This window comes from Plodia interpunctella, chromosome 14 (genome assembly GCF_027563975.2).
Source record: "Plodia interpunctella isolate USDA-ARS_2022_Savannah chromosome 14, ilPloInte3.2, whole genome shotgun sequence".
In the NCBI taxonomy this organism is placed as follows: domain Eukaryota; kingdom Metazoa; phylum Arthropoda; class Insecta; order Lepidoptera; family Pyralidae; genus Plodia; species Plodia interpunctella.
In genome coordinates, this window is record NC_071307.1 from 9233288 (window position 1) to 9248756 (window position 15469).

The 15469-nt window shown below is 36.0% G+C and overlaps 3 protein-coding genes across 7 annotated transcripts; 2 read left to right on the top strand and 1 right to left on the bottom strand.

Moving 5' to 3' along the window:
• The first annotated feature begins 97 nt into the window (after window positions 1-97).
• LOC128675381 (uncharacterized) lies at window positions 98-4847 on the top strand. Of its 4 annotated transcripts, none has more exons than XM_053754766.1 (6): window positions 98-1591; window positions 1852-2075; window positions 2163-2303; window positions 2554-2749; window positions 3102-3319; window positions 3476-4847. In XM_053754766.1, exons 3-6 carry the CDS (start codon window positions 2186-2188, stop codon window positions 4195-4197), a joined length of 1254 nt encoding a protein of 417 aa, XP_053610741.1. In that variant the 5' UTR covers window positions 98-1591; window positions 1852-2075; window positions 2163-2185; the 3' UTR covers window positions 4198-4847. The 4 variants fall into 4 exon arrangements, with proteins under 4 accessions (XP_053610741.1, XP_053610740.1, XP_053610739.1 ...); XM_053754765.1 differs by having other exon boundaries at window positions 2171-2303; XM_053754764.1 differs by having other exon boundaries at window positions 1852-2303.
• A 2184-nt stretch (window positions 4848-7031) lies between these two features.
• On the bottom strand, window positions 7032-8594 carry LOC128675634 (uncharacterized). The gene is made up of 2 exons (XM_053755156.2): window positions 8282-8594; window positions 7032-7876 (listed from the first exon to the last, which is right to left on the bottom strand). Exons 1-2 carry the CDS (start codon window positions 8559-8561, stop codon window positions 7179-7181), a joined length of 978 nt encoding a protein of 325 aa, XP_053611131.2. The 5' UTR covers window positions 8562-8594; the 3' UTR covers window positions 7032-7178.
• A 3354-nt stretch (window positions 8595-11948) lies between these two features.
• jet (jetlag) lies at window positions 11949-15142 on the top strand. 2 transcript variants are annotated; one of them, XM_053755259.1, is made up of 4 exons: window positions 11949-12231; window positions 12304-12770; window positions 13248-13398; window positions 13825-15142. In XM_053755259.1, exons 1-3 carry the CDS (start codon window positions 12034-12036, stop codon window positions 13396-13398), a joined length of 816 nt encoding a protein of 271 aa, XP_053611234.1. In that variant the 5' UTR covers window positions 11949-12033; the 3' UTR covers window positions 13825-15142. The 2 variants fall into 2 exon arrangements, with proteins under 2 accessions (XP_053611234.1, XP_053611233.1); XM_053755258.1 differs by having other exon boundaries at window positions 13986-15142.
• The last annotated feature ends 327 nt before the right edge of the window (window positions 15143-15469 follow it).

Here is a 15469-nt window from a genome sequence, read left to right on the forward strand (position 1 = left end):
AGCCGTTCTATAATTATTCGCTGGCAGAGATTAATTAATAAACAGTTCATAATCATTGGTTCCCTTTTCGCGCTTTAATTTATTATTGAAATCGACCACAAATCAGATGTCAAAAATCGAGAGCATCTCTTATCTCTCAAAGAATACTGTCATTTTATCGTTTACTCTGTCACTACTTTTCTCCTCCACTTCGCATGGTGTTGGGTAACCTTAGCTGTTAGACCATTGCTACGGATCCAGCTTAACGATTTTGGGCTTGCCGCTTCTGCCAGGACCAGGCAGAAGGCATTTAAGCATCTTTTCGCTTTACGTAAAACCCGTACTAGAGCGACTATCTGCCTGATGAACTGCTGACTGCAGTTTGTCTGCTATGTCTCGCACCTGATCATTGACCGTGCCGCGACAATTAGGTATATGTCATATACATTATTAATTTTACATCTTACCGTCTATTCCTGGGTCATATTCCTGGGCGTCGAATTAAACGAAGAACAACACAAAGAACACAAACTAAATGGATAAGTATTATAAGGACTTCTACACACAATATAGTCTACCATTGTATTACAGTCTACTATTGTATTACAGACACTACAGTATTGTCCAGATTTCTGGGAGATCTAGATCTAGAAGAGCCACGGCTACTGGTGGGCGCAAACCTCAATCATTAGATATGAAGATGACCATCACTCGGAGCGGAATCTCACAACCCCATAAACATATAATCATAAAAGGATAAAACATTGCGATTTGAGGTTAAAAGCTTTTGAAATGGTTTACAACTCCTGATTTCATTATATATGTATTCGCGATCATCGATAACACTATTCATGGGTAATAATTAGTAAACGTCGTAAGTTAACATTTAGCCAGGGCCGAACTTGGAGGCCCAGGGCAGCAAAGAAGCAGAGGCCCCTAAGTGGTTTCCGCACAAAAGACACAATTTTTCAATATTTAAGTCTTTATACAAAATTGACATCAAATACAATTAGTTATTTCAACAAAGAAACTTCTTCATTGAACCGCATGAGCATATGAAATACAATTGATCTTTTCAGTGCATCGGCCAATATGGAATTTAGAAAAACTGATAGCATTTCAATGTGTTCGCTCCAAGAAGGCTGGCAACTTGTTTTATATATAATATATGTATTTGGTGGAAGCTTAAATGTTGCTCAGCCACTTAACGAACCAAACGAACCAAATAAAATAAAAAAATGTATATTTTTCAACAATAAGTCGTTAATGATTTGTGGGGTCGAATTCAGACTTCCAGAAATACTTCTCTTATCACCACAAGGATCACCTAGGACAACACAGGCCCCAGGCCAGTAGCCCCAGCTGCCCCCAATTCCGATACTGTTATAGACATTCAACACTAAATCGATTTGGCAAATAAAACCATGCGGCATACGTTACGAGTCATTGTTTGACGACCTCGGTGGCGCAGTGGTAAAGTGCTTGCCTATGAACCGGCGGTCTTGGGTTCGATCCCTGGTCGAGTCATGATGGAAAATGATCTTTTTCTGTTTGGCCCGAGTCTTGGATGTTTATCTATATATGTATTTGTTATATAATATAGTATCGTTGAGTTAGTATCCCATAACACAAGTCTTGAACTTAATTTGGGGCTAGCTCAATCAGTGTGATTTGTCTTAATATATTTAATGTTATTTTCAGAAAGTTGCACTTTACTATATACCTCCCAAAAAATTGTGTTTAAAATAAAAAACCCTAACTTCCCAGCCAATTTGTAAATATCCAAATGTGTGTTTATTAGTTTGTTTACGTTTGTAGTTACATTTACACGCTGTATTATCAACTAAACTCTACTCTTGAAATTTCTCACAGGTATATGGTTATCTATAATAAGGAAACGAAGAAGGATTTAGGCTACTATTCTTGCCAGAAAACAGTAAATTAGTGAAACCGCAGCGGGTTAAGTACTATTATATAACGTATAGTCCAGTAATATTCAGTGTTATAACGTATAGTCCAGTAATTTCAGTGTTACTTGTTAAACAACAACGTCTGCTATAGAACTCAAGTCGTGGATGTCAGACAATCTGGACAAGGTCAGTCTGGTAGAAGAGTTTTTATCAGAAACAGAAAAATGACTTCTAATAGAGTTAACCGTCGATTTATCAATCCGATTTCTAAAGTTCTACAGGATACTAAAAGAAATATGGTGATTAAATTACAAGAGTGTGGGTTGAATAACTGTACGTTGCCAGTGATGGTAAGCAATAATTCCATGATGCTGCGAGGCCTCTCCCTGAATGTGGACCCGACTTATAAGAAGAGTAAGCTTTTTCCTGGTCTTATCAACATTGATAGCAAGGCTTGAGTAATTATATTCTGACCTAAGTAGAATTCTAAAATTCGTAGTTACTATGTCTATAGTAGAACATTTTGCAAGCTTTAATTTAGTTTCACCTATCCCGATGTTTGCTTGTCTGTCTGTAATCAAATCTCGCAAGTTAAAATGTCCCACGACGCTTCAGTTTCCATGAATTTTAAAACTTTTGTGATTAATTATTTAAATCTTTTCAGAAATCCCACTAATCTTCAACATCTTCACTATCGTCATTCTCTCATGTTACATCTACGTTTACGTATTCTCCATGATATGGTTTGTCTTCTTCAAATGCATTAAGACTGGTGACGTCATCAGCGCTATGATTGTGTTTGCCCTTGGCATCGCCAGTGAAATCACGTTAGTCAAATGGATATACATGTTTCTAAACCAGTAAGTTCAGTCATTTGTATTACTTTTATAATAACAGTAATTTTGTATATGTCAATCCAAAAAATCCATGATTTTAGTACAATTCTCCTCCTCTACTGTCTTACATATAGGGTTTGGTTAGTGTAGTGATTGCGATTACTTTCCAAGATGCGATTGGTAGCCGTAAAAGATATGTCAGATACCTCTAGCCAACTTGAATAAAATCTGACACCAGTGTTAGAAATTAACACACACGGAAAGAAAGAAAAATAGGATTTCATATAAGATACCAAAAACTCAGTCATTTTTCAAGTCCATTAGTCAGATCGATATGTCGAAATAATTCGAATTAAGTTCTTCTTGCATTTTACAGAAATTCCCTGAGAAATTTGATAGAAAACTACTTGATTCACGATGTAAAAGGCAATTCAAACGCCAGATTAACAAATAATTTGCTAAAAGTGCTGAGACAAGTAAAGAGGAGAGCGATTATATTTTGGTTCATGATCATCGGGAACGGTGTAGCGTATGCTATCAAACCTTTACTGATGCCTGGGAGGCACATCATGGAAGACACGGAATTTCTATTCGGTAGGAAATATTGTCAGAAAAATTATTACTTTATATCAGGTGGTATCATATTATGCTGTTCACTGATATTTATCATTTCTGGCGTAAAATTAATAATGAATTCTGTGAAGGATACCTACAGAGCATCTTCAACTATATCACTATTTTTTGTTCTAGGTCTAGAGCCTCTCCACGAATCGCCAAACTATGAAATCGCATATCTCCTATCATTAGGTGGCGTAATATTCACTTGTTATGGCACTTCCAACTTATCTGGGTTTTTTATCATCATTACTGGCTACATAGAAGGACAAATGCTTTGCCTTAGCGAAGAATTAGTAAATATATGGGATGACGCTCACAAGTATTATTATCAAAACCATGTCTTCACAGAAAATTGTCACAGAGTTGCATCTGACGAAACAATAAGGGGAAAAGATATTATTTTGAATGAATACGTAAGGAAACAACTTCGCAACATAATAGATTATCATACGACAAATATGAGTTTCCTACGTCAAATTGAAGACGTGTTTCGCAATGCGATTGCTATTGAATTTGGTCTCTTAATAGTATCTCTGATTGCAGAGTTTTTAGGTGGACTGGAGAATACATATTTAATCATGCCATTTGCATTAGTGCAAGTGACAATGGACTGTATTACCGGCCAGAAGCTGCTAGATTCGAGCGACATATTTCATAGGGCAGTGTATGAGTGTAATTGGGAGAACTTTGATGTGAAGAATATGAAGACGGTTCTGATGATGTTCAGGATCTCTCACAAGGGCATGGCTCTCAGTGCAGGAGGATTGGTGAAGCTAAGTTTCTTGTGTCTCATGTCTGTTGCTAGATTAATATACTCGACGTACACGGCTTTACGGACAGCAGTTGATCATTGATTGAAAGAAGACTTCAATACAAATCTTATTTCTAGAGAGCTCAGTAAACCCCTGAAGGAAGCGAACATATGAACTTGCGCAGGTAACTTCGTGGCACAAAAAAAATATATTAGGATTCAGCACATGCTGCCTACGTGATGGGTATCTTACATAGGGGCTTTAGATATTTTTAATTTATAAGTTTATGCTATAAATATGTAGTTTGCAGTTAATAAATATATAACAAAATCCCGGAAAAAATAAAAGCCGAACAAAAATACACTGCATTCACAAATAAATTTAAATCATTCATTACACATTTTGAACGCATATTGCTCGGTAGATGAGTAGGTATTTAAATGACAAAACTGCCTATGATTAAGAATTTATCTCAATAAACTCATAGTAAAAAAAATAAAAATTTACCGTTCAATTTGAATTTGACTTAACTATATTTGACAAGATCTGACACGCTTAATCTGTATTCTATGAACTGCATCTATATTTCCATATATTTTTAACATTATGTGTATTACAGTAATCTGACAGTTATAACCCAATAATTTTGTAAACTTTAAATTTTAAATTGCTCTCACTGGGCACATGTTTAACTGCACAATAATTTGTAATCCTTATGCTGTACATGTTTGCCAATAAATGAATTATGAATTATAGTTTCAGTTCTTATATACTTATTTGAATGTATATCTTAATTATACTAAAATTAAACAAATTTATAATATTCTACTATATTTCTATAGTAATTTATACTCATAAAAATTGCCCAATCCAATAACCTAAACTTTTTTTTGGAGGACCGTATGTATATTGATCTATATTATACTCGGAAACTAGTCTAGTATTTTGTTCTTCCTTATAACGTCAACGATCTTTTCCATTCAATTCCCCAGGGTTCAATGCAATCGCAGACAGGTGAACGAGCATATTCTATATTGCAGCATCAGCTAAAGTGTCAAAATGATCCCAAAACAGTAAATGGTAGTTTTGCTAGCGTTGCAAAAATTGTCTCTCTAGAGCAGATTGTTGTGTCGATAGAAAATATTGCTAAACTTGGAGCGAAAATTCTTATTACGTTGATGTTTAGTTTACTATCTCCCAGGACCTTCGAAATCAGTGAAAATCATAAATAAAAAAAATATAAAAAACATTAATTTAAACAAGGTACGTCCACATGATGAAATTTAAATTTAATCATGACAGCAGATATAGGGCAAACCCATCTAACAGATGAGTAAAACCTATATCTTGTGTCGTGATCTTGTGTCTCTCTGCCGTTTTTTTTAAACAAGTTTTTTTACAAAAATGTAATACTTGCCACAAACTTTTATTATCGTCAGAGATCTCTTGTGGCATTTACGCCTGACAAAAGACTCCGTGCTGTGAACGGTTGAGGAGTTCCCACATTTGGAGCCGATCCTGGCTGCACCATCAGGTCATGCTTATCATAATAATAACGCATTGTCATGAAAACTGAAGCGACGTAGGAAATGTCAACTTGAAAGATTTGATTACAGATAACGGAATAGATGAAAGTAAATAAAAGCTTGTAATAAAGCAGTTACAATCGAGTTATGCAAGCAAATTACCCAAAATGCAATTAACAAATCAGAGCTCCAACCCGGGAATAATGTCTCTGAGAGACGAACGGACAAAGCTAGCGACTGTCGCCCTGGTTCGCCCGAACTGGGCAAATTAAACCGACAGTTTCCACCTGACCGAATCGATGTGGGTCGTTGTAGTCTAGGAGATACAAAGTTTTATTTCTAACTCACTTCTCCGCATCTTCATGCTTCATTCTGAGCTGTGACGCTATGAAGCCCTGAGTTTTAATTAGAATTTTGAATTTGTACTTTGTTAACTAAATTCGATAATCATACTATATCACAACAATATTGGAACTGCCAATTGCAAAGCGAGCAAGGTCTACAATTCAACTTGGGGCAAAAATATTCTTTTTGTATGTATGTATGTTTGTAACGCGATAACTTTCGAACCGTTGGTCTAATTTTGATGAAATTTAAAAGTAGTATTATGTAGGATCTGTCACGAGAATTTTTAAATTCGTCGGGGCGTCCAAATCGGTTAAGTCGTTTTCGAAATATTCACAATTTTGTGAAAGCTCATCAAAAATTTAATGTGTTCGCGAGGTCTAAGGTCGCGGCGAACAACTAGTAGATTACATACTAGCCCTAAGCCTACGTCGACGTACAAGAGGAGGGATCACTTTGTGCAATTTGGCACGGGGGGTGCCTGTCATTTGGTTAGCTGCAATCAGGCTCGCCGGACCGGCTCACTGGCGAATTTATGGCATTTGTCACATTGTTGTCAGACTTGTGGTCCCCATAGTACTCCGGCGAAATACGTACTAAATCCATGGTTCTACCAGAAGTCACATATAAAATTTCTCTAATAATTTTGACTCCTAACCAAAAGTTCTTCGGCCACGGGAACGAAGTCGCGGGCATCAGCTAGTAGTTAATAATACCTACTACTCTCTAATGAAAGTAAGGCGTAAAACGTAAAGAGATGAATTAATTCAGCCGAACTGGCAGGTAGCTAGATAGCTCAGTGGTCAAGAGCACTGTCCCGAATAGACAGGTGCGCGGGTTCAATTCCCGCTCGATTCCAGGATTTTTTCATCTCATAATTATTTTCAAAAATAAGTTGAAAAGCATGTGTGACATTTATAACAAATCCATTTAAACAGTGCTTACTTTGTTATGTAATGTTACTTATAATTTATTTATAAACAAGCTAGGTGGTTGGATCGATGGGCATTTCAGAGCATAAAAAATAAAAGATAAAAGTTTTTATTAAATAAGGAAACACTAATCGATATGGTACCAATTTTATTATTTACTTCAATAATATCTAAGAAGGTACACCTATCAACAGTGTTATGAAACAAATAGACACACTTTTACGTGTACCTATTTAATATTTTATCATTATACATCAATTAAGTAAGTCAAAAGGCTTATTCAATATTCTTTTGTTCGCAACGCTGCGTACGCGGAATATATTCCTCTGTTGATCCTCATCAGCAGCTCGAAGTTCATGAGCGAGATACCACCGGCAGTCAAGTTCAGCGTTTTCTGAGCATTCATCAACATACACACAATAGTCCTTCTATTGGTGACATCAAAATTCTCCCACTGGCTATCATACAGCGCATTTTCGAAAATAGTGCCTGCATCTATCAATTTCTGTCCCGCTAGACATTCTATTCCCACTTGGATGTACGCAAAAGGTATCTGGATGTATGTATTTTCTAAACCACCCAGCAACTCCGTGATGAGAGCGACAATCAGCACGAGCAGTTCTCCAGCAAACGCATTCTGAAATATGCTCTGAGTTTCTCTGATCAAATCTATGTTGAGCACGTGAAAATGGTTCATTACTCTAAGTTTGTTTTTTATATAATAATTCTTGATGACTTTATCATCGACATCGTTCGCTGGTCCTGGATTGCTCTTGACATCTTCGCAATACTGTTCAGCGTCTTTCCAGAGAGTTCTGAGTTCGGAGCTCATAGCTATCAGTTGCGACTCTGTGTAGCCCACAATGGTCAGCAGGAGGACGTTGACCTGGGCTGGAGGGAATACGGTGAAGATCACAGCTAGCACCATGGCTAATATACTTAGCTCATAGTTGGGAGATTCCGTTGTTGGTTCTAGGCCTGAAACATAGGACATGGTATTTCATCGATTATATGTTATTATGCTTCTTAACAAAAAAGTCTACTAACTACGTACTTGATGGATTTGATGATATTTCGGTATTTGATACACAAAAGAAAAGCATAAACTATGCGTCATAGGTAAATTTATTCCAAAAATATAGGTAAATTTACTCTCTCTCTTATCTGTTTTCCCGATTGCATTAGGGGCTGCGACGATGCGAAAACCAAGATCAATGTAACAAATAAACGTTAAATTTTAATGAATACTCCTGTGATAACAACCACCAGCATGGCATGTATCCATGGTAATGCTGTGTCACTTAGTCGCCTCGTACGGCATCCACATATGATTCTAAGACGGAACCACACGCCAAAAGGATAAAATAAGTTCTTTTATTTTACCATAAAAAGGAAACTTGTCGTCAACAATCCTCCTCTCGGTAGGGTGTAAGATGGGTCTCGCGCAGAACACAACTCCGTTTCCGATGATGATCATCCAGTAGATGATCGCTCGCGTGTTGACCAGCCTCATGTGCTGGAGAACATTTCTGCCCATCCTGCTCTTGGGATCTAGTTGCGCGTCGCAAGATAAATAATGATCTAAAAGATTCATGGTCTCCAGCCTGAAATATGATCTGCTCGTTGGAGTAACGGCCTCGCCAAGATTGGAGACACGTTGCATCTCATTCCAATTCAGGAAGAAGAAAGAGTGAAATTAGTTTAAACATTATCATTGAAGCCCTTATTGACTCACTGGATCTTAGAAGAAGGTTAGGCTTCGGATAGATTAGTGTTTGTCAGATAAGATTGGGCTTTCAATTGTTGACTCTGTGGTAAGGGATAAAAGACGTTATACTGTGTATTTATACATATCATTGGAGCCTACCTTTTCCATAACAAGAAATAATACTTAATCGGCCCCATTTCCGTGGAGATCACCAGAGACATCACCACCATCCTATAGTATCCCAAGCCGATTTGATTGGCCCTGGAAAAATAATAATACATACCATTCCCTTCCCATGTAAGCCTCAAAGTACCACGAGCCACGGCAAAATCAAAATCAAATCATTTATTCAGAAATTAGGCCTTCACAGGCACTTTTTCACGTCATAATCTAAATTAATTGATATTTACCAAAGCCACAAACTACTAGCATTTCGGAACGATCACTGCTGAGATGAAATGCCAAAAAAACTCATTCAAACAGTGTTGGTCCCTATTATGCCAGAAGGGCCACGATATAATCCAAGAGACAATAAATCCAAGTTTTATGTATGGTAAAATCTTTACATAAATGTTATAGTATACAGAAGAAAGAAGAAATAATGAAATTATACGCGCTATTAACGATGTTAGAAAAACTCGCTTCCTAATTCGGGTTGAATGTTTAGAAGCTAGAGGGAAAATAGTGGAAAAAGTCTAAGTCCAGAGAATAGACGGAAATGATAAGGACTTCTACACGTAGCAAAGTCCACCTGAGCACTCATTGCCTCTCTCTCATTTTCCCCCCTTTTATCAAAGTTGTTAAGCGTCGAATCTCAAGGTCCGCTTTCCTACGTTTTCGTCTCCACTTCGCACGGTCGTCGGCATAACTTAATACCAGACCACAAGTTCTCATCGCCTGGAATGCCCTAATCCATAGAGCCACAGCTACGACGATACGACTGTGATGATTTATAGAAAATTGGAATAGTTTACCTGACGAGAAAAAACCAAAGACCGGAAAAGAGAAACACGTCGTAGAAGCCGAATACCAAGAAAGGGAGAAACAGTTTGAATAAGATGGGGACACCTGCAAAATATCGTGTATTAGTCTCTATCGAAGTATTTTTTGACGTCAATACAATAACTATAATATGCGATAATATAGGTAATAATATAGAAGCGGTGATGGTGTAATGGTTAAGACACCCGCCTGTGGATCGAAAGGTCCCAGGTTCGAATCCTACTCGTGCCATACAAGTTTGTATACCAATCTGACTCATGTATAGTAGTTTTCATCGACCACCACTTGCTTCCGGTGAAGGAAAACATCGTGAGGAAACCTGCACACTGGTTCTTATTAACTTGTGTGTGAAATGGAGAAGGCAATGGCAAACCACTTCATTAATAATTCCAAGAAAGGTGTTGCGCGTGTTTCATTCCACGTAATGACCACGACCCTCAGCCATGAGGAATACGACTATGAAGAACTATAATATCATAGTAAATGTGTCAATCATCAAATGTAGGAAACGTCTGTACTATTATTTATTCAGCCCATATATAAAATTATAACTATATATAAAGTATTATTAAACTACGGATATTATTAAATAGTCAATATGTATATCATGCCAAGAAGAATAAAGCGTTTTGAGTTGGATTAACTAAGCTGAGCAGGCAACGAGCATGCGGCCGACCTGATGCGAAGCAGACTCCGCAGCCTATGGACATCCTCAACACCAGCGGTACCAAACACCGATCCTGAATTGATGTTTTCACAACCTTTTTGTATAATTATGCCGTCTTACCATTCTTATTCCGGCTGTCGATGTCCAGCGCGACCAGCCTCAGCATGGTCGTCACGTTCCACAGCATCCTGGGCAGGTCGCAGTGCAGATACTTGCCGAAATACCACACCATTTCTGCTTCTATCTAACTATACAATAAAATCCTAGATGAGGAAAGTTATTATTATTATTTTCTAATATTGCCTAGACGATAACAGCCATTTTTGGTGTGCTTTATACAACTTTGTATAAAGTACACCATACCTTAATTAAGTACATAAACTTTGTGCAATAAAGTATATTAGTATTGAGTGCTGACTAGCTATTCGATTCTCGATTTGTTTAGTAGATCTGATTGTTGTCATAGTCTTTACAGCGCATTAAAAATAAAAGTACCTATTCATGCAATTTGTAACTCACTATATTGAATGGAAACTGCTGCTTCGCCCAAGTGATTTTCCCATGGACACGACCCGTTTTTCTTGGATGAAATACTTATGACCTGCGTACTGAACTGAACTGAATCACTGTACCGTATTTAGTCTGTATATTTATGTAATGAAGTAAATTTTTTAAATAAGTACATTTATACAGCATTTTCCTTTAATTATGGGAGGAAACATTATCGCCTAATTATGAATTATTATAATGCCATCTTGTTTGTAAAATTTTTATGAGCGGACAATCAATGTGTGAGAAAATGAAAGGCTGAAACATTTATTCCAATTAATTATTAATATTAATTAATGTAATTATTTCATTTTATTTGTACCATTATATCGTCGTATCTATTATGCTCGTCATCTATTGGGCAGACTACAATTAAAACAGGTTTCATTTGATCACTATTGTGAACTACAAAACTTGCAACGGAACAAAATGTGGTAAAACTGAATCCACGTAGTTTTGTCGCACCTACCTTTAGAGTGTTATGCCTACCGTAGGCGCGGAGGAGTGAGGCGAGCTAGGAGTTGGATGGAAGGGTTTTAGGGCGAACTAGCCGAAGCAGCGGTGGAGAGCGAAGACCATCTGTGACAATTAAGCTCGCGTTGCCCGCAGTAACCTATGTTTGACCCTGGATCACTAACTATATCTATTCTAAATTTCATCAAATTCAGCCCAGCGGTTCAGCCGTGAAAGCGTAACAGACATGTAGACTTGATGAAGTAGAAGTAATTAAACATTTATTGAATTATATTATACAATCTACGCTCCGAGAATACACTTGCCTAGCCTTCGGAACCACTGCTACTGATGCCCGTAGCCATTTAGGAACTAAAAGTAGGTAGGTACCCTGTATACTATTCCAGATTTATCAATTGATCTTTTAACCGATACGTTATTTGAGAAAATGACTGGAGTGAACAATCTAGTATTAGTATATAGGACACTTCTCTTATTCAGTGGAAACGGATGCGGACAGGCCTTTAACAAACGGCGGTGGACACACTCTTAGCCGCCATCAAAAATAAAATAATTTATTTTAAATGCGTTTTGTTTCAGGTTCTGTAGGTAGGTATTAAAATTTATTTGTCATTTTGACATTGATTGACAGTCTACGTAATTATCTGACAGTTTTAAATTTTTCAAGAACATAACAATGGATTGGCACGAGTATTCTTGTTTTCCTAATAAAATTATCCGTACAAAAGAGTAACCATGAAGCGAAACACTCAGCTCTTCGATTTATATTGGGAAGATATATTAGTGTCTAAAATTATACCCCAACTTACAATTAGAGAATGTTTCAACTTTCGCTGTGTATCAAAAACATGTTTGCAAATAATAAATATGTATTTTTCGAAATTAAAGTCCTTGAAATTGATGAATAAGGGATTTTCGCCGCATACTTTTGGTGTAAGTGATTTCCGTCATTGATTATGTAGGTAGAAATTTGATAAAGGTATCTGAAAATCGCTCGCTTTGCAGGTGTTCACAGGGGCATGTACGAGGCTAAATGTATTGAATTTGAGTCGCTGTGTGACGCTTACAGATGCTGACTTGATCCCTCTTCTGCTCCGGAACCCAGGCTTAACGAACTTGAACTTGACACAGTGTAAAAATTTGTCGGCTAAATGTTTGCAGCCAATAATTTTGTATTGTAACAATTTAAAGATCCTGAAGCTGGGTAGATGTACCTGGTTGACAACTGGGGCTATGGAGGCTTTGGCGTTGCACCAGAGCAAGTTGGAGGATGTGGATTTGTCATACTGTGTTTGTATATCTGAAAGTTGCATCCTGATCTGCATAAAGAAATTCCGCCATCTAAAGACGGTGAACTTGGAGGGAAACAAGCAGATTACGGACAAGAGCCTCTATGCTTTAGCTAAATATAGTAAATCATTGAAACTTCTTAATTTGGGAGGATGTTGTGATATCACTGACAAAGGAGTGAGGTAAGATAAATTGTTCCCAAATTAGAGTTATTTTATAATTGAAATAGCAACACTTTATCCTACTAGTGGTGGACCCCGAGTAGTCTATGTTACTCCTCAATATTTCTTCTATTGCTGTGCCAAATTTCATCAAAATCAGCCTCAATCTTTTTATAAGTAGTATGGATGATTTTTGACAATAACTAGCCAAGGAAAAGCCAAACATATTTTATTATTCAATCAGTAAATGTTATTTACAGACTATTAATGTTATATTTTTTAAACTAGGCATGTACAATAGCCTTGAAGTATAGTCATAACGCCTGCATAAATCAGTTTATTTAAGACTATATTTTTACAACATTGAAACAGTTATAGTTTGTAACTATTTCTTTGTAAACCTGTTAGAGCTTAGAAATATTTTTATTCAACCTAAAAACAAGGAAGTTTGACTCCTTTTGTTTTTATTTATGTACACTTGTATCAAAAACATTTCAGAGCTCTAGCGTTGCACAGCCACAAACTGGAAGGTCTTCTTCTAAGAGGCTGTGTAAAGGTGACCGAGAATTCTATAAAGCTGATGCGGAATCGAGTCCATGTAGACAGGAAACCTATAGACCCTGTGCCAATACCCTTGCTGGTTCTGTAGGTAAGTTTGGATAGCTATGGCAGTTTTAGGCATACTGTAAATAAATGTCTCATAATTTTCTAAAGAAATATTTTTCATCCTAATTTTCATAAAAAAATGTGAGTTTGATGTGAGGATGTATGCGTGTATGTTTGTGACTCTTTATGCAAAATCAACTGGATGGATTGTTATGAAATTTGGTACACAGGTAGATTATAACCTGGAATTACACTTAGGGTACTTTGTGTCCCGAAATTCCCACAGGAGCGAAGTCCTCGCAATGCAGTTAGTACAACATAAGTCCACAATTCATAATTCAATTAACCGTTAAATTATAAAAATTGGGTAATTAATTCAATTAAATTATATGTTTCTAAGTTCTTAGCCCTGTGCCTTTAAAGGATAAAACCCTTTTTCTCATCTTTGTCTGTTCTGGTTGCATTCAAGGATGTCGCCTGCCATCAACCCTTTTTGGGAATGCTATTGTTGCCTACCAGCAGCCAAGACTATATATCCCTTATTCGCCTCTGTGGTATCAGCGGATATCAAGTGTTCCTATTCTAGGGCATACTATGTTAATATATATCATCTTTTATTTATTTTTTTAGGTAATAAGCAATCTGCCAGTCATTTTATATTCGAGCATCATAAGTCTATCAAAATTGTAAAATAATAGATTTAACTACTATTGGTTAATCATAAAAAATTTCATTTAGAAAATTGAATTTTTTGTACTTAGGAAGATTTTGTTTAATAACAATAGATAATATATCTTCTCCTTAAATTTCTACCTCCCTTGCTTATACAAGCAATCTGTCTATAAAAAGTAGAAAACGGATTTCATTATAATAGCAAACAGAATGGTCAAAATTTGTTGATGAACTCAGACCCTCATTATATGTTCTACTCTTTATAGAAAGACTTGTAATTTATTGGAAAACAAGGAATGTGTTGTACAAAAATATATTATTTTTAGCTTTAGACTTTTATTGAATTGGCTGTGCAACAAAAAAATAAAAACATTTTTTTTTATTAGTGTTGACTTTTGACCTGTTCACGGCTTTAAATTCCTAATCATTAGTATGTCTATTGATGAATATATTAGTTCTTAAGTGAAATGAATTAATAATGAAATTTATTTATATTTAAAATAATTGTAGGATATTTGGAATGGATTTTGTGCTCATTAACATGAAGATATTTAATTACAATAAGTGGATTTTAAGTTTTAAATTACGATAAATATAAGATTTTAAGTTTTAATTTGTTGTTTAGTAGTATAGTAATAGACATGGTGATTCGTGATTCTGTTTCGATAAAAAATTCTCAATGATTATTATTGAAAACTTTAGTTGAATTTTTTATAACAAGTACATTTTCCCCACTACCTCCTCTGAATGGAAAATAAATAAAATGCTGACAGTAATATCCGAGTTTGTTATATGCATTATTTGTGTATTTTTTATTATTAATTTGAATGCATTGTGACATCAATCTAGCCTGTTGGAAAACAAAGATGAGGTCTAGTCTAGGGCGTAACTCTGAAGCTGATTTTTTTAAATGAATCCATCAAGTTTTAAAAAAATAGTTTTTATAGGTGGAGCTATGTGAGCGGAGCATATGTCTATTTTTGTATGTTGTTTTTATTATTTCGAGATTAATAACTTAAAATATTTGTCCTAAAACAAGCTACCTCGCAGAACTGGAAACTACGAATTTTCATGTTAACACAACAACTATGCATTAAATACCTAGATAAAAAGAACTCGATTTTTTATTGCCCTGGCTTGACATTCGCATATCTATATATTCCCTACTTAGCGCGAGCGTCGCCCTACGTCCCTGTAGGTATCATCCACGTACCCACGGGCAACGTGGACGAAGATGCAATTTATATTGATTTTATTAACTTTTTTTGTATATAAAACTAAAATATAACGAATTTTTTCAACTTGTGGAATAAATGTTGTTAGGTATTTATAAGCCAATAAATCATCAGTATCAAGTAAGCATTCCAAGGATTGCTTGATTTTATCGATCCCTATAATCGATCCATCCTCTTTAAGACTTATCATCCCTTTATTTTCTTTTA

What these genes read in the sequence shown, in the direction of transcription:
- LOC128675381 (XM_053754764.1), top strand. Translation starts at nt 2,114, where the DNA reads ATGACTTCTAATAGAGTTAACCGTCGATTTATCAATCCGATTTCTAAA. An exon ending in GGACCCGACTTATAAGAAGA is followed by an intron (nt 2,304 to 2,553) that starts GTAAGCTTTTTC and finishes AAATCTTTTCAG; the next exon opens with AAATCCCACTAATCTTCAAC. An exon ending in AGACACGGAATTTCTATTCG is followed by an intron (nt 3,320 to 3,475) that starts GTAGGAAATATT and finishes TTTTTGTTCTAG; the next exon opens with GTCTAGAGCCTCTCCACGAA.
- LOC128675634 (XM_053755156.2), bottom strand. Translation starts at nt 8,561, where the DNA reads ATGCAACGTGTCTCCAATCTTGGCGAGGCCGTTACTCCAACGAGCAGA. An exon ending in CGACAAGTTTCCTTTTTATG is followed by an intron (nt 7,877 to 8,281) that starts GTAAAATAAAAG and finishes CCTATGTTTCAG; the next exon opens with GCCTAGAACCAACAACGGAA.
- jet (XM_053755259.1), top strand. Translation starts at nt 12,034, where the DNA reads ATGAAGCGAAACACTCAGCTCTTCGATTTATATTGGGAAGATATATTA. An exon ending in TTTCGCCGCATACTTTTGGT is followed by an intron (nt 12,232 to 12,303) that starts GTAAGTGATTTC and finishes CTCGCTTTGCAG; the next exon opens with GTGTTCACAGGGGCATGTAC. An exon ending in ATCACTGACAAAGGAGTGAG is followed by an intron (nt 12,771 to 13,247) that starts GTAAGATAAATT and finishes AAAACATTTCAG; the next exon opens with AGCTCTAGCGTTGCACAGCC.